The 17,810-nt window shown below is 38.6% G+C and overlaps 1 protein-coding gene across 2 annotated transcripts in view; it reads right to left on the bottom strand.

The window, feature by feature from the left end:
• hip1 (huntingtin interacting protein 1) overlaps positions 1–17,810 on the bottom strand; it is a 41,480-nt gene that overhangs the window by 3,606 nt on the left and 20,064 nt on the right. For both annotated transcript variants that reach the window (XM_059514664.1, XM_059514665.1), the window contains exons 5-26: positions 16,351–16,431; positions 15,403–15,479; positions 15,212–15,273; positions 13,897–14,037; positions 13,152–13,209; positions 12,955–13,030; positions 12,408–12,551; positions 12,223–12,320; positions 12,044–12,116; positions 11,334–11,517; positions 9,678–9,766; positions 8,286–8,402; positions 8,087–8,188; positions 5,220–5,414; positions 4,978–5,125; positions 4,782–4,868; positions 3,891–3,998; positions 3,343–3,479; positions 838–948; positions 664–722; positions 305–398; positions 116–216 (exon numbers count right to left, since the gene is read on the bottom strand). In XM_059514664.1, the coding sequence (XP_059370647.1) occupies positions 116–216; positions 305–398; positions 664–722; positions 838–948; positions 3,343–3,479; positions 3,891–3,998; positions 4,782–4,868; positions 4,978–5,125; positions 5,220–5,414; positions 8,087–8,188; positions 8,286–8,402; positions 9,678–9,766; positions 11,334–11,517; positions 12,044–12,116; positions 12,223–12,320; positions 12,408–12,551; positions 12,955–13,030; positions 13,152–13,209; positions 13,897–14,037; positions 15,212–15,273; positions 15,403–15,479; positions 16,351–16,431 (2,342 nt within the window). The remainder of the gene's footprint in view (positions 1–115; positions 217–304; positions 399–663; positions 723–837; positions 949–3,342; positions 3,480–3,890; positions 3,999–4,781; positions 4,869–4,977; positions 5,126–5,219; positions 5,415–8,086; positions 8,189–8,285; positions 8,403–9,677; positions 9,767–11,333; positions 11,518–12,043; positions 12,117–12,222; positions 12,321–12,407; positions 12,552–12,954; positions 13,031–13,151; positions 13,210–13,896; positions 14,038–15,211; positions 15,274–15,402; positions 15,480–16,350; positions 16,432–17,810) is intronic.

Genomic DNA, 17,810 nt, shown 5'->3' with positions numbered 1-17,810 from the left:
TAGGGTCCTAAAAACCTACAAGCTTTCTGTTACCCACTGAGATTTTTAATCACCATGTCACAGCTTCCTCCAAAAATGATACGATTTTTATTTTCTCACTGTCTAACATACTCACACCAACATGGTGGCACCCCAGCCCACAGCCTTAGAGGCGGAAATGAGACCCTCCGTCCATCGGGAATTCTTGGCGTAGAACTCCTTCATAGATGCGGCCCCCTGTGATCACAGCAGCACCTTCATTAACACCCGTTTCAGTCCTTTTAAGCTCGAGTTTAATTAAAAAGTGATAGATTGGTTGGCTCACCCTTCCGCTCTCCACGATGTCCCTCTGCAGGTCTTTGGAGGACAGCACCAGCACTTTGATGGCCTGCATGAGATCGGTGCAGGATGCCAAGATCCTGCAGGGGGCGAAAGAGAGCAACATTCACACACTCACAGGTCTGTTTCGAATGCACCAGGGTGGGTCTGCTAATGCGTCTTGGTAAATGTAAATGTGCAACTCTGTCCAAGTGAAATAAGCTCAGCATGGAGACATTCTGATCACTGAATACCCAAATCCACTGAGGAACATCAACCGAATCAAATCTGTAAAACTGCTTTTGGAACTGTAACAGTAATGGTAAAAACATTTTTATGAAGAACACATGACTTGGTCAGCCTGACCTTTCATTGACTTCCATTTTGATTCCAGTGTCAACCGCCCTGGACTTATTGAGCATTTCCTGTTTGAGAGCAAAGGGGAAAACATTTGAGGAGTAGATTTTGGAGCACTTCATATTTTATTAAGCATCTGTCTGCAGGACAGGAAGAGCAGGGTCTGATTAGTCGTCTGATAACCTCAATCCTGGCGGCGGCTGACTCCACAGCTGCCGATGTGGCTGCCATCTCCTGCTCCACCAGATCTCCAAGCTCCCCTTGCTGCAGTTCTAGACCCCGAGGACGCAACTTCTGCACAGAGGAATCAAAATAGTAAACTACATCTATTTCTTTTTCATATTTATATAATATGTATACTCAAGGAACACCTCAAATTTGAGGCATATAACCAAAGCACACTCTGTGGACTACAGTATCCCACAATGCAATGTACTTGATCTTTCATTTGCAGCATGGCCAATGATTATCTGATATTATAATCTCTTTCTTGACTCTTGACTCTTAGGGAAGTCGTGGCCTAATGGTTAGAGAGTCGGACTCCCAATCGAAAGGTTGTGAGTTCGAGTCCCGGGCCGGCAGGAATTGTGGGTGGGGGGAGTGCATGTACAGTTCTCTCTCCACCCTCAATACCACGACTTAGGTGCCCTTGAGCAAGGCATCGAACCCCCAACTGCTCCCCGGGCGCCGCAGCATAAAAAAATTCACTGCTCTGTGTGTGTGCATTTCGGATGGGTTTAAATGCAGAGCACAAATTCTGAGTATGGGTCACCATACTTGGCTGAATGTCACTTCACTTTACTTAATTGATTGGAGTGCCAAAAATAATTACCACATAATTAGCCTTAACCTTCTATTCCAATGTGAAAAATAAATCTGAATATAAATTGCTAATTTTTAAAACCCTTCTTCTTGTATGGATTGTTGACTAAAACTTATAAATCGTTTTTGTTAACTGAAATAATTTAATTAAAATAAAATAAATATGTAATATTAGTTGAAAAACAGAATGAAAAGGAGAAAAGTTATACTGGTGAATAATCACAATAAGTTAAAGTACTACAATTGGTAATAAAAAATAAATATAAAAAAAAAAGAATGACAAAAGCACATACAATTACTAAAATAAAAATTAAAAGAAAACTGAAGATATAAAAAAGGGCCTGATTTACTAAATGGGGCGAATTAGCGTTAGGCCGGCGACACACTGGATGCGTGGCACAAGCGTCTCAGCTGCGTGGCGTTGTCGGTTTAATTCAGCTCCCATGTTAACAGGTTAGAGCTTGCAGACTGCCTGCGTGAGATGCGCGTCTCAGGCGCAGCTCGAGCCGCGTGGAAAACGCGTGCATGCTAGAAATAGAACCGACGCCTATTTTTCACGCGACACGCGTGCGTGTTGGAAGCGTTTCCAGGCAACATAGAATAGGAAAATATGTTTATATGTCATTTTGTACACAAATACATATTAATTCATGACACTTTGATGTTTGAAAGTCTATAGGTTGACATATATTCAGATATAAATGTAATTTAAAAAATAAATGAATAATTATCGATTTTCAATTATTGCACCTGTCAAACATAGTCTATTTTGCCGTCAATACTGTTGACGGTGTCGTTTATCAGTAGGCTTTATATTTATGCTCAACATGAAGTATAGATATTGTTGTCCTGAAGACAAGAGCCTGGTCTGTCGGCGGCCTCCCTCTATGTCACCTACAGCAGCAGCAGCACGCCAACGCCGCGTCGGGCACAGTTCTGGTGTGTAAAGACACAGAAAACGTGAGGCAGCCACCACGCAGCTGACACGCAGCCAATGTGTCACCGGCCTTAGAGTGCAGTTCCATAAAAGCGCCAATGGGAGGGGAAATTTTACGGGTGATTTACTGACAAGGTGCATTTTAAAGAAAACAGACGCAACATCTCATTTTCATAATGACCAGTGCAATCTACCTAGAGCAGCGCACATACCGCCTGCTTTTAAGATATGCTTTTTTTGGTAGAGCCTCAAATACCAGTGAATTTTACTAGCGCAAATCTTAGTAATAAATCGCGCTGAGTGATTCATTTTTAAATACTCTTCTCCCATAAATTTACAGATAAGAAGGGAAACTCCCCCAAATGCATATTCAATAAGGTGAGTCACAAAAATAACTGGCTAAGCGCTAGTTTCCCACTGCATGTCTACAATAAATCCTGACAGTAGTTTTTTTAACGCCAAAAGAGGGTTTGCGCTGGCACAAACAGAGTAAATCTGGCCCCAAAGCTGGTAACACTTTGACTGTGTCCTTGTTGCATGTACTTTAGGGGTGTACGATATATATCGGCCGATGATTAATGCGCATCTCATCAGTAAAGCCGGTTATCTAATCAGTGGTAAATACCATCAGGTACTGACTAGATGCGCATTAATCATCGGCCGATATATATATCGGTGCACCCCTAATGTACTTACTATAGTAATAACAAATTATGCATAATTACATGCAATTAACCATAATGCAAACCCTCATTCTAACCATATAGTAAATACATGTAGTTAATTACAACTACTTAAATGTATAATTACACTGTAACAAGGACACCTAAAAATGAAAGTATACTAAAGGCTAGTATACAGTACATCACATTTATTTAATCTACTGTTACTATACCAATACATGGACTGTCTCTCAGTGGCTCGCTCACCTCGCCCAAGGCCATCACGGTATCCAGTGCTGCCCTCAGCCGGCTGCAGTCTGCCGTCCCCATAGACTTCTGCTCCTTGAGCTGGCAGAGTAACGCCAGGGCCTCCCCGCCACACGCCTTCACGTTGTCTGCCAATGCTGCCCACAGACAGACAAAGGCAAGGACAGAAGTAAGAAAGCAGTCAGACGAGCCATCTGTCGCCTGCAGACACTCCACATACGCTCGGGTAGACACACATTTCCTGTGACGTGATCGGTTGTGCGCGTGGGAACCGCACATTAGCCGTGTTAAATTATGCTCCTTTAAAGCAGCTCTACCGAAACCACCAGACCTCCGGCAACGGAATAATTAACAGAACTGTGAAATATTTAGCAGTTTTATAATAGAAATTACATTTATGCTGCCTATATTAAACGGATAGTTCTGGTTCTAGTTGCTGATTGGTCGTTATGTGTCTTTAAGGAAGTATTTACATAGAGGTGCATCAGCTGTGCTGATATGATCAGCTCTTTTGAATATGTTTCAGGAGATTGTCGTCTCATGCTCACCATCAGCTTGCTCCACTGGCACCATGTGTGAGGTGGCACTGCCCTGCATGATGACCTCGCCCACCAGGTGAGCAAACTGAGTCACTGCCCGCACCAGTCCGGACACATCTATCACACACACACAGGAAAATCAGTGAGCAACTGTTTCAACATGATCATATGAGCGCCGCTCATCTCAACAGAAGTCTGAATGTATTCAAGGTGAATCATTTTTTACAGGGTATATTAGTTGAATGTTTTTTTGAGCTTGAGAACCGTGATGGAGTAATAGAAGTTTTCAAAAGTGTAAAGTAGCACAGCTGGCTTTTAAAATTGTGGTGATTTTTTAGCACTGTACTAGCAAATGAGCCAAAACAACAGCCTGACAATATTTTCCCTGTCTCAAGTACAATCGTTTCAAATATGATTCAGATATTTATTTTAATGTTTCAGTTTGTTCAGAAAGTTCATTTCTATAAAAAAAGTATACTCAGCAAAATGAGTTAATCAATAAATTCTGTTCATGTTCAATTAATGAATTCCACTAAAATATTAAACAGCACAACAGTTTTCAATATTGATAACAAGAATAAATGCTGTAGTAATGATGCTGAAAATTCAGCTTTGCCATTAAAAGAACAAACAACATAAATAATAAATGCAGCATTGGTGAAAATGACTTATTTTAAGCTTTAAAAAACATAACTTAAATCCTACAATGAGAATTATCTAAAATATATAGTTGTCTTCAATTAAGCTAACTAAAAGAGAGAGTAATGTTACTGTTCTTGAACTACTTTAAATGATGTGTAACTTGTAAAGCTATCTTGTAACTTTCACGACACTGGAGTGAATGGTAAATTGAAGAATGCTGATTAAGTAGGGAAATGTTTGTGTGTGCATATAAATCACCTGTGTTATCTGATACAAAGGCGTCTCTGGCTGACTGTAGTCTCTCCACGCAGTCAAGAGCCACCTGGCACCTGGACACCAAGTAATCTACACACACAAGAAGATCTTTTAATATTCATTAAGCTCCCGTAGGGCAATCCCTGCTGTGTGGTATATTCAGTGGGAAGGTTTAAGGTAATTTGAGCTGGTCACTGACCGGCTGAACTGGTGCAGCTGATGTGTGCAGGGTCGTCTAGCTGATTCAAGCTGTCCTGTACAATCCTCCCCGCCTCCTCTAGTGCTGCACGCAAAGTCGCCCAGCGCAGAGAGACCAGCTCGCTCTCCAGAGCCTGCTCACGACTCTCCTACAGATAGAAAGACCATGAAAACAGGTATTATAGACATCATGTTTAAGATATTTACAGCATTTGTCAATCAATAGTAAACAGAATATTTCACCTTCTCATTGATCTGGTTTTGCAGGGTCTCAGCAGCTTTCACACCGCTCTCCCTCTCATTGGTCAGAGAGCTTTGTACACGCTCTAACTCCGCCCCCAAACTGGCTAGCCCCGCCTCCTTCTGAGATACGGTCTCTAAAAGCTCCGCCTTCTCAGCCTCTAGAGCAGACAGCTGAGTACTGAGCTGCTCGTTTGACTATACGAAGAGAGTGAATAGTTACGTTAATTACAAGATTTAATGTGACATCATGAGAAACAGTGATGTTATTGTTTGTTTACTAAAAGGGGAAGTCGTGGCCTAATGGTTAGAGAGTCAGACTCCCAATCGAAGGGTTGTGAGTTCGAGTCTCGGGCCGGCAGGAATTGTGGGTGGGGGGAGTGCATGTACAGTTCTCTCTCCACCTTCAATACCACGACTTAGGTGCCCTTGAGCAAGGCATCGAACCCCCAACTGCTCCCCGGGCGCCGCAGCATAAATGGCTGCCCACTGCTCTGTGTGTGTGTTCACAGTGTGTGTGTGTGTTCACTGCTCTGTGTGTGTGCATTTCGGATGGGTTAAATGCAGAGCACAAATTCTGAGTATGGGTCACCATACTTGGCTGAATGTCACGTCACGTCACTTTCACTTTTCACTAAAACTACTAAAAATCATTATTTTCATAAATTGAAAAATCTTAATTGAAATTTAAACTAAAATTAAAATGACAACTGAAAATGTACCAAAACAATCTATACAAATAAATACCAATAGTAACTAAATAATACCAAAATAGAGAAAATGAGGGTTAAAACAAGAGATACTGAAAATTTTAGAGATATAGTGTTCATTTTTTACTTTAATTCCTATCTTTAGTTCAATGCTATTCATTTAATCTCTCTTCAATAACTGTATATATTGTCTTTTCTTATTTCCACAATTTAAACATTTCTTTTTGTATTTTTAAAAGCATGGTTAAATGGAATTAAGAATTTGGTTTCAACTGTTTATTTATTATTATATATATATTTGGTTATTATTCACAGAAATAATTTAAAACACTTGAAAAATAATGCGTATAAGTGGTTTGGAACGGCATGAGAGAAAGAAACTGATGACATTTTTATCTTTGTGTAAACTATCCCTTTAAATGGGATATTTGGGATAAACAGGAATATTCGTCATGTCTGACAAACACTATCAACCTGTGCAAGTTATGTGCCAAATTGTAACATTTTGGGGTGTATTAAAATACCAACTAATTGCAGTGTTGACAATTTTGTAGGCCAACCCAGAATTAGCATCTCAATCTGGTTTCCTCAACAAAACCCCAATTTTGAAGCCTAGATGCAATCTCCAGAAATAAAAAAAGTTAAATGCAGGATATAAACAAACTACACCACATCTGCAAGACTTCACCGTCACTCTCCATTAAACGTTAATTTTGTTGGGAATGATTATATTTAATGTCTCTGACAATCTTTGCAGTCTCACTTAGCCACTTTATAGTAACAGTTTTTTCAAGACTAGTAAAAGCTTTGAAAAAACACAAGAGCATGTATTGGTGTATTGTAAATATCTTGAGTTTATGTAAACCACAGACCTCATTTCAAGCATTTAACCGAAAACCCATTGACTTCTGGACGACAGAACTGCAAGTGCTAAAATGGCTGGGCTGAGAGCTGTACAGGGATGTATGGAAGAGCGTGAAGATTCATCTACAACAGGTTGATGAACTGAGAAGTCAAATTTTCCTTCTTTTGATCTTCATAGTTAATTGTACTACAAAAACATTGTAAGTTTCAGAATTTAAAACCCATGTTAGTCCAAAAACAGCCTTTGTTGAAACCAGACTGCTAAAACGGCGGTTTATTTCTTATTTCATCTCTATATGATGTCATAAGTGTGACAAATGATCAACGCCTACTTCTACATCAGTCTCTTTAGCCCCGCCCACCAATTCATGCCCATAGGAGTAGGCGAGTAAATATGAAAGACACACAAACACAGGATTACTCAAGCAAGAAAATTATAGAGATTAATCCAAGGATTATTTACAGCTAGCTAATAAGCGGTCTGTATGAAAGGTGTTTATTGTGTTTGAAATCGTTTCGCACTTGGCATTGCTCAAAGAATCTGGTTATGTCCTAGCCAACAAGTGTGAGTAACAATGCTTTTGCCATGTGTCACTCACGATTGCTTTGTCTGTTACAGATTGATTGATTTGTAGAGAGTATTTATACATTTGTAACCACAATTATATATTTTTCAGAGAACATCACAGCGGTGTCCATCTATTATTTTAATAAGAAAAATTGTTAGCCAATCATAGTTATGGGCATTTACGTCCAAGTCTTAAATGTGGCTTGCCTATCAAAATTATGCGTTTCTAAGAGAAAATAGCTTATTAATTTAAAACGATCCACCTTATTCTTCCTGTAAAAATGGGCGCAGCCATTTGTAAATTGTATGAGTCTCACTTCCGGTGACTCCGGTCTCATTCACTTCCAGCTATTTTAGCTGTACAAAACCGCAAACTGGTGTCTTACCATATTATTTTAATGTATTATCTTAATTATGAACACACTGGTTTGTAGTGCAAAGTTTTACAGTTTACTGCACATTGTTATTCTTCTCGTTTTTTTCCCTACAGTGGCTAATGAACCAGAAATCTCGCCCACAGACATATTTCCACATTGAAAAAGAAGGTGGATATTGTTTTTTGATGTACAATTCTTGCTAACATTTTAAGTGGAACCTTGTAAGACAACATTCTAATTAAAAAAAAGAATACAGTTCATGACCCTTTATAAAGTATTAAGACAAGAAATGGAGATGGTTTCGTGACAGAGGTGAAGAAGAGAATGATGGGTAGAAGGTGAGGTCCCCACCTGTTGCGAGGAGGTGACGGTACTCTTCAGGGTCTCTAGCTCAGATCTGCTGGACATGAGCTCGGCTTGTAGAGCTTGAAGCTGCTCTAACTGAACCTTCTCCTGTTCATGCACATACAAAGGGACGTGTAAGACAAGCAAACTATGGATACATCAGGCAGAGGGAGGGAGTGTGTATGTGTGTGTGTGTGTGGCCAACCTGCTGACTGGCAGTATCCTGAGCAGCTTTCAATCTGTCCTGCATCTCTTTTTTCACATTCTCCACCTCATCCTGGGCGGCACGGGCCACCGTCATCTGACGCGTCACCTCAGCATTCTGTGAAACACATAGACATGTACAGTTTAGCACAGAGCCCAGACTCTTGGCTGACCCAGTTCTGCACATGGCACCCACTGTCAAGTGTCTCAGTGGTGGGATCAGAGCGTGCTCCTGAATGGGAGCGAGTGTGATGACAGCCTTTAATCGTCGCAGAGGAACACAGTGCCAAGTTTCATCTGTGCAAGAAATGGAGTAGAGTCTGCAGGGAACTGGGGCTAAAGCACCTGCAGGTTTACTGACAGGCCTGACACTGGAGCTCGAGTCAGCAGTATGTAGTGTGCATACTGTGTCTGTGCAGTATGCAAATACACAATCTACTATCTACACAGAAAACCGACTGCATTTGCCAAAACAAGCATGCTGAGTGAGATATTGTATCCCACATCCCAATGTGCTTGACCTTTCATTTCCATTGTGAAAGAAAAGTGAAATTAAACGATATAATTTTTTTTTTATATATATATTTTAATTTGGCAGTGATGCATTAAATTGATGAAAAGTGACAGTAAATACATTTATACAATGTTAGAAAAAAACTATTTCAAATATAAAGAAAGATAAACATGTATAGGGATGAAAGGAAAAATATAAAATGTAATTGATGTATATTTATGGAGTAATGCACTATTTTGTAGAGAGGGGTCAAAATGTACATTTTCACCTGAGATTCAGAGCCAAATCACAGAGGGGCAAACATAACTTCAGAAAGATGGCAGCATCATAATGTTACTTTTACTCAGAGATCGGTAGGTCTATTAGTTAAACCTGTTGGCTTTAGCAATATTTATTGCATTACGTGCCAATGGTAACCATAAAAAATGGGGAAACAGCACAAGTTCTTTCTCCAAATGTTTCATGCCTATAATTCAAGAAGTATTAAAGATAACACAATTGTTGTATCCTACCCATTTTCAATGGTCAAAAACCAAATATGGTTTTGTGTTTATCTAGTCATCACTGTTAAAACAGTCAAATATGCAAATAATAACAGTAACCTAGGGTTTAATAATGTACAGTGTGACAACATCAGATTATGAATGACCAGGATTAATTGTTAACTCTAAATTCCAATATTTATGGAACCGAACCATAGGGCCTAAAAAAATGAAGATGCCAAAAGGAAAAGACCTAATATCTAAAAGGGCATTAAGATTTCTTCAATGCTTCTTGAGTTATAGGCATGCGATCTTTGGTTGTCATCATTTGCCCAATAAAAATATGCATATATTCACAAACGGGCAGTGTGTGAACTAATTGTAGTCATCAATTCACCTTCCTCAGCAGGTCAGCGTGGCTCTGGACCAGCTCTGTGTATTTCTCCTTTAACTTGGTGTAGCGTTGCTCATTAGCTTGTGCTTTTCCTACGAAAAAAAAAAAAAACACAAATACACAGCCAAAATATCAATGTTGAGTATCAAAAACACAAACTTTGACATGCCTCAGACCTTCCTCTCTGCATCACAGAACAGTTAGCACTGCTGAGAGCCTCAACACAGGCCTGCAAGCTGGTGAATTGGACTGTGGACTACATGGTTTATTAGTGTTTGACTGGAGACTGTAGTCAACTAGAGTCCCTTCTGGCTGTGTTTCTCAGCTCCAGAGAGTAAACAGACTGTCTAGTGAATATGCTCTGCTGGCCTGCATCTCTACTGAATCACAGCCCTTTAAAGCCCTTTAAAGGGCTGTTTCACCCTAAAATAAAAATTCTGTCATCATTTACTCATCCTAGTCATCCTTTGAAGAATGTTGGAAACTAAATATCTTGAAGGTAGCCACTGACTTCCACAGTATAGAAAATAAAATACTATGAAATTCAATTCCACCAGTAACTATTTGATTAGCAACATTTTGTGTTCAGCAGATAAAAGAAACTTAAAGAGGTTTGGGAGAACTTGAGAGAATTTAAATTGTGATTAATTTATTTAGAATATAATGATTGCTGATGTTCCCGAAAAAGCAACCTTTTGAGGTGAACCACAGGGTGTAAATAAACCAAAAAGGAAGGAAGGCCTGTTTTTTTATTTACGAAAGAGCAACAGAGCAATGGTTTGTCTTGAAGGCCTAATTTACAGCTCTCTAAATATCAAAAGGGATCAATTCCCTTGATCTCTTAACATATAAGAGGTCATTGTACCATAAACATTTCCTGTAAGTTTGAGAACTCAAAACTCTCTCTTTAGTCTAAAAACAACTTCTATTGAAGCCAATCTGCCAAAATGACATGTTGTGGAACGTACGACTCTATGATGTAGTAATTTAGCTAAACACCACCTCCGCAGAAGATGACCAACGCCTACTTCTACATCACGGCCTGTTTAGCTTCGCCCACCTATTCATGCGCATAGTGGGTAAATAACGAAAGAGGATTCGAAAGAGTATTCTATACATTCTAAGCAGAAATCAACCAATAAAGATGGCTCCGAAGACAACAAGATGCTGTTCAGTTTGGAAAAACAATTTTTGCAGGACCTTCCTTCTGATCCTAACATTAGGAAGATTGGATAAACTTTATTTTTAAAGAACATCCAGACAGTGTCAGTAAGAACTTGGTCCTTTGTTCACTTCGTTTTGCCACGGATTAGTTTACAAACAAGACCCAATTCGCCACAGAATTTTCAGAGAGACTGAAACAAAGAGGATGCTGTGTCAACTCTACTGGATCCAACAGTAATGTTGCAACACACAAGTGTGCATAACATAGTTGATTTGTACTAAGCATTTATGCGTTTTTAACCTAAATCACAGCACCACCCATCTATGAATGATTTAGGCCGCTAAACAAACACAACTGTTAGCCAATAATAGCAGTAGACCTCAGAGAACACAACAGAGAACCATAACAGGGTCAAGAAAATTGTATATAATATTCAAAATAAAAAAGAAATTCAGTTTACTATATTGCAAATTGTTCCAACAACACACTCTTACTCTCGATTTCGCTCAGGCTGCGCTGCTCTTTCTCGGTGTCCTCTTTGACCCTGCGCAGGTCGTCGAGCTCCACCCTCAGGAACTCGCTCTCACCCAACGCCTGCTGCTTCAGGTGTGTCTGCTCCGCAAGCTCCGCCTCCAGCTCATTCACACGCCCCCGCAGTGCTTGACAAAGACGACCACTCTGAGAAAGACCAAAAGAATGATTAGTGTCACTTTTATTTTCACTTCTCTTCCACTGCACACAACCCTTCAAAAGTAAAATCAAGCTTGCATTTATTTGATCAAAAATATAGTAATCACAGCAATATTGTGAAATATGTTTACAATTTATTGTAATTTATTTTAAAATTACATGTATTCCTGTGATGCAAAGCTGAATTTTTACTCCAGTCTTCAGTGTCACGTGATCCTTTAGAAATCATGCTAATATGCTGAATAGATTTCTGATTATTATCAGTTTGAAACAGTTATTCCGCTTAATATTTTTGTGGAAACCATGACACTTTTTTAAAGAACAACATTTTTTTTTTTTTTTTTAAACAGATCTTCTTTGTAACATTACAGATGTATTTACAATTACTTTTGATCAATTTAAAGCATCCTTACTGAATAAAAATATGAATTTCTTAAAAAAAAAACACAAAAAAAACAACACACAATACTGACTTCTAATTTCAAGTGGTAGCTTATGATCTCCCACTCGTTACCTCCAATCTGAAGGACTCCAGCTCCTCCTTCAGGGCCTGTAGCTCCGCATTGAGCTGCTCAATCAAACGGTCTCTGAGATGAGAGATACATGTTCATGAGTCCTATCTTATCATTTGTTCTAATAAACTCAAAGAGCTTCCTATAACTTATATTCTCCAACAGTATTTCCAAGTCTTACTTCTCATCTTTACGCATGCCGTTCTGACTGTTGAAGTTGAATGGGTCTGTAGCAGCTGAGGTGCCAAAGAGGTCGTCGAATTTGCTGTCCACAGCGCTCTAATGGAGAAAAAAAAATCTCTCTTTAGAAACTCAAGTTAAAGGGAAAGTATACAGAGAGTTTTGGATAGTGAGTGTGTGTGGTACCGCTAAAGGTGGGATGTCTGTGTCCACCAGGTCTTCTGTCTCTACTACATGTTCGCTCTCAGGGGACGAAGACTCCACCGGAATCACCACCACTGGACTGATGTGTTCGGAGAGGGCTGACGCCCGGAGGAAGTTTGGTGGATTCTGAAGACAAATGGAGAGAGATGTGAAGAAAGGAATGTACTGGAAAGTGTTTTCAAACCGCTTTTCCCAAAACACTTCCCTACTAGTCGAGAAAACAGACAACCCCACCCTAGTCTCATGCCATTGGTTGAGCTGAAGTCACTATGTTGTGATCCTGAAGCTCAAACTAATGAAAAAATAGCTCACTTTGCCTTTAAATTTTAATTTCAAATATCATGCAGATTGAAGGAATATATGTTGCTTTACAGGGCGGCCTGTAGTATCTTCATGGAGTCCAGCTGAAAATCCTGAGGCTAGAAAACTAAGCAGGCAGATATGTAAATGAGTTACGTGATTTCTTTCCACTAGCTGTATTTTTGGACTCCGGTCAGGCAGGAATCTGTTTGGTATGCAGGAGTCTCACCTCAGGAAGTTGTGGGATCTGAATCAGTCTCTTGAAATACTGCAGGTTACTGGAGCGATAGAACAGACTCTTCAGCCTGGAGAGAGAGAAACGGAGCGAAAGGAAAAGATTGAGAGAGTGAGAAATGACAAAAGAATAAAATAGTGGCCGTCTGTGAGACTCATGGCAGCTGGATAGTGACTGACTGACAGACTCACTTCTTAAACTGCTCCTGGAAGCGATCCCTGTGGCCCTGCAGAGTATCTGCTGGCAGACCTGGAAGACAAGAGTGCACAAGACTGAGAGCTTGCACCATTTCACATTCTATTTTGATTACATTCTGTTATAACAGCCAAAGAAACAACAGAACAAATCCAACAGTGTGAACAGCACAATCCACACTGAACCCGATCTTTTCAATTCCAATATGGGCCACTTCCATCTGTGACACTAAATCTGATTCAGGTCAGATTTTACGGTGTTTTACAGAGATCGTGATACACAAGCTAAACTTATCTGGATTTTAACAGTTACTACTTAAAAACTTAGCTTTCTTTCTCCTCATCTTCATCCTCATTGCCTGCTCATAAATTTGCAGCCTTTCGCGGCACATGCGTTTATAAATAAATGTGTAAAAACTTCAGTGACCTCTGTTTACTTCCATATAACAACGCATTTCTTGCCATCTTGTTTTCGTTCTTTGGCGTATGCAGGTCAGTTCAACACAGTCATTCGTTCACACTGAAATCTGATTGTCACATTTAAAATGGATAATGTGAACAAAAAACGGATCTGAGTATTAAATCGATTTGAGCACTAATGATCGTAGTGTGAACGCAGCCTTAGTGGCCCAAATCAGAATCATTTGTGCTGTTCACACTGTGAAGATCTGAGTCACATATAAGCAAAAAAGCTTCTGTCTGCAGTCTGCAGTGAAGAGAGAGATGTGATTTATGGACTCACAGGAGTGGAGTTTGAAGAGCAGTTTGACGGTGTAGTCGTACAAATGACTGGAGTCCAGAATGACCTGGATAAGAGGAGCCAGACGACACTGGCCGGCTGCTGTCACCGACACAGAGCGAGACATATCCAACGAGCTGAACACTGTGAAGAATAAAAAAAAAAAGACAATCCCATCATTCCACAGATAACAAAACCCCTTATAGGATAAGTATCTTTCTTTCATGCTCTAACGCAGATTTATAAACTATTACTATAAACTATTAATATAAATTTTGATATAAATTGTAACTGTAATATAAATAATTGATAATAACTTATATTAACTATTTGTAATAAAAATGATAAATTATCATAAATTGTTTAATTTATGATAATTAAGTAATTGCTATCGTTGATACAAGATCGTCGTCTTTCGATACACCCCAGCAAGGGGATGTTATCACGGCACCGTCCGCTACACCACGGGGCAGATAGCACGATGCATGTTACACCGTTTAGGCTGTCCTGTTGAGTGCAGTGGCACTGAAAACATTATATTTCACACTGTAAGCTCTTTTGTTTTCCAAATGTAATAGGATTGACAGTGTGAAATATAATGTTTCGGTCCCAGCACGTGCCGAACACCAAACAGTTTTTTTTTCAGCGAATATATATATATATAAATATATACACACACATACACATATACATATACATATATATATATATATATACATTTCGAGAGCCTCAATTCACAATTGGCAAGTTGTATTCCTTTATTGTATGAATCCCTCTTTCATGCCATTCCCTTCAACATGCTGTTTTTCTCAATCTATCCCTCTCATTGCCCACTTCCTTATTCACATTCATCCCCACACTCCCTCCCTCCCTCCCTCCCTCCCTCCGTCCGTCCGTCCGTCCGTCTCTCTGGTGATCAGTGATGCAGGCTCCTGTGAGACCCTGACTTCTCGGCACACAGAGAGGTGTGGTTTCCTGTGCCAGAGAGCTGCGTTTCAGCCAACAACACTCACTTACTTCTCCCTATTGCTTCCAGCACAGGCACACTGAGCTCAATCAATGTTCCAGCTAGATTTTACTGCCTGTTTCAGCAGAAACATCTATCCTGATAGAGACGTCACCTGTTTTTTTTTTACTCTAGAATGCACATTAGCTATTCTTTACGGTGAGATTTTTTTCAGAGATTCCAGTCTTTCTCTATTCAAGTAGATTTAAGCTGTATTCGTTTGCCTAAAATCTACTTAGAAAACAGCATAACCAAAATGACCTCCAAGGACTCTTCTGGTGCTCAAACACCTGCACTTCACTTTAAACTTACCTCCTAAGAACAGGTTCAGCTCACACTCCAAGTAATCAAACATCTCCACCGTCAACTGGAAGCTGCATGTTTCGAGAGAGGAAACATGATTAAGTCCCATCCCACGAACACACTGAGCAATTATAGAACTTTATTTAATAAAACAGCCTGAAAAGAAATGCAAAGCTTGTGAGAAACAAAGCAATACTCACAAATTATTGACGTCGTTCTCACCCGCCTCATCGAGCTGTCTGTTTGACATCTGAAGGTTGCCTGGGAAACGGGGATTCTGGGAAAGCAAGTGGGGTAAATGTTATATTTGTGACAGTCTGACAGCACAACCTTTTAAAATACCCATGAAATGGCTCGACAAACGCACATTTCTTTCCTGTATTGATGCATTTCATATTGACACAGGAAGCAGGGCCAAAACAGATCAAAAAGCTTGTCTGGGTTAAAAAATAAAATAAAAATCTAGGCAACAGGTAATATTGCAAGACATTCTGCCAAACCATGATTATCTACAAAAAATATATATAAAAAAAATACAAATTATTTTATTATTTATATTTATCTATTTATTTACACATATATATGCATGTTTGTGTGTGTGCATATTTATAATTATATATTAATATTGTATATATTACATTATGAAAATAAACTAAATGTATTTCTAAATTTACATACATATTATATATAATTACTATCATATCATAAATACTATCATAATTACTTTCATATAATTATTATTAGTATATATATATATATATATATATATATATATATATATATATATTGTTATTTTTATATATATATATATATATATATATATATATATATATATATATATAAATCATAATGAAAAATATGTAAAATGTCATCATTATTAAATACAAATACTATATTTTTTATGAGTGTGTGTGTATGTATATATTCTTTTAATATATTTGCATTTACATTTTTATTGTGTATGTCTGTTATCATATGTACATTTGTTTTGTGTTGTTTTTGGGGTAATTTTTGTTATTTTTATGACTATCATTTAGTTGGCATGAGGTCACAAGATAACTAAATGAAGACTGTAAATAAAGATCTGAGGAGGAGAGTTAGAAGACGGATGTTCTGCTGAAATCTCCATCAAGGCCTCAGTCACTCACTTTGATGTGAAACTCCATTTTGGTGATGAGCAGTTTGAGGTAGATGCTGCACAACTTGCCGTAGCCTTCACTCAGATGACCCTGAGAAGAGAAAGAGAGCGGTGTGAGGGCAAGAAAAACACTGAACTCTTCAAAAGGAAATGATGTCGTTGCCCTTCCGAAGCAACTAATGAGTCCTCTTCTCATTCTCAGCTCATCAGCTCACTTCACAGTCAAAAGTATGAGTCACTGTGGGCAGATTAAGGTCATGTTTGGTGTTTGTTAACATGTTTGGTGTACACACATAATAGGACCAGCTGCGAGTCAAGTTAATGATCTCATTCTTTCACTTCCTGTTCCCTTCACCACTTACTGTGATATCATAACAGGAAGGGGACAGAGTTGCTCGCAGGAAATGTTTCTCCGGAGTCTAATCCTGCAGCATGTTATCTGCAAATACTCAGAGGGAGGCAACTAAAGGTCTTTCCAGTAGACAAAAGTTGCAATTCAGCATGTTCCATCTGACCCTTTCTTTTGGCTAATGATAGACAGCTGATCGTAAACTGCATTAGAAACACTTGCATTGCTGACAGTGATGCTAAACGGCATTTACAAGTCACTGCATCAGGGCTGCTCAGTTAATGCAAAGAATTCCAAAATTGCAATATGGTTTAGTGCTATTATCAGATTGCAAAGGCTGTGATTTAATAAAAAAAAAAAATATATATATATATATATATATATATAGACTGTGTTTTAGAGTGAAGTGCAGCACTGTTTTTACATGTGAGCAGCTCATGATCAAGTGTTTCAGTATCTCCGATCAGCTCACTTTACAGTAAATACTGCACCATATAATCACCATATAATCTCATAATCTCCTTGTTTGGAATTTGTTTGGAATGCTTATAATTTGCATTCGGAAACTTAAAATGTGCCAACCATTTTCCTAAACTTAAAAAAGCAACTAATGTAATAATACTAATAATAAACCGACTATTGTCAAACAAAGACTAGCTTTCAGGACTTCCTGTGATTCTCCACCAAAATAAAAGTTTGAAGGTATACCTTTTTGGAAAGTTTCAAGCCTCTTCTGCGTCCATATTTGAGGACAAAAACACATCTCTAGAACTGCTTTGAGAACCGTTTATCATTATATTATACACAAACGGAAACGTCAAGGTCTTCACAGCAACCCATCAAAATAAAAGTTTGGTTTAACTTGAAGAAACTGTGACAGAAAATTTTAAATAAAACTATTTCTGAAAAAAAAGAGAGAAAATAATAAGCAATTATTTTATAAAAGTTTATTTGAGCTCATTTTGATTGTTAAAATGTAAATGAAACCATTAAAATGTAATCCTAAACAAATTGGTAAAGATAAAATTGCATTTGAGAAAAAAAAAAAAAATTAATAGGGCCTTAGAAATATATATTTTTGCTAAACTTAATAAATTGATGTTAAATTGTGTAAGTTTCAT

Source organism: Carassius carassius, chromosome 28 (assembly GCF_963082965.1).
Source record: "Carassius carassius chromosome 28, fCarCar2.1, whole genome shotgun sequence".
In the NCBI taxonomy this organism is placed as follows: domain Eukaryota; kingdom Metazoa; phylum Chordata; class Actinopteri; order Cypriniformes; family Cyprinidae; genus Carassius; species Carassius carassius.
Note: the sequence above shows the minus strand (reverse complement) of the source record. Positions and strands in the feature narration are given on the sequence as shown.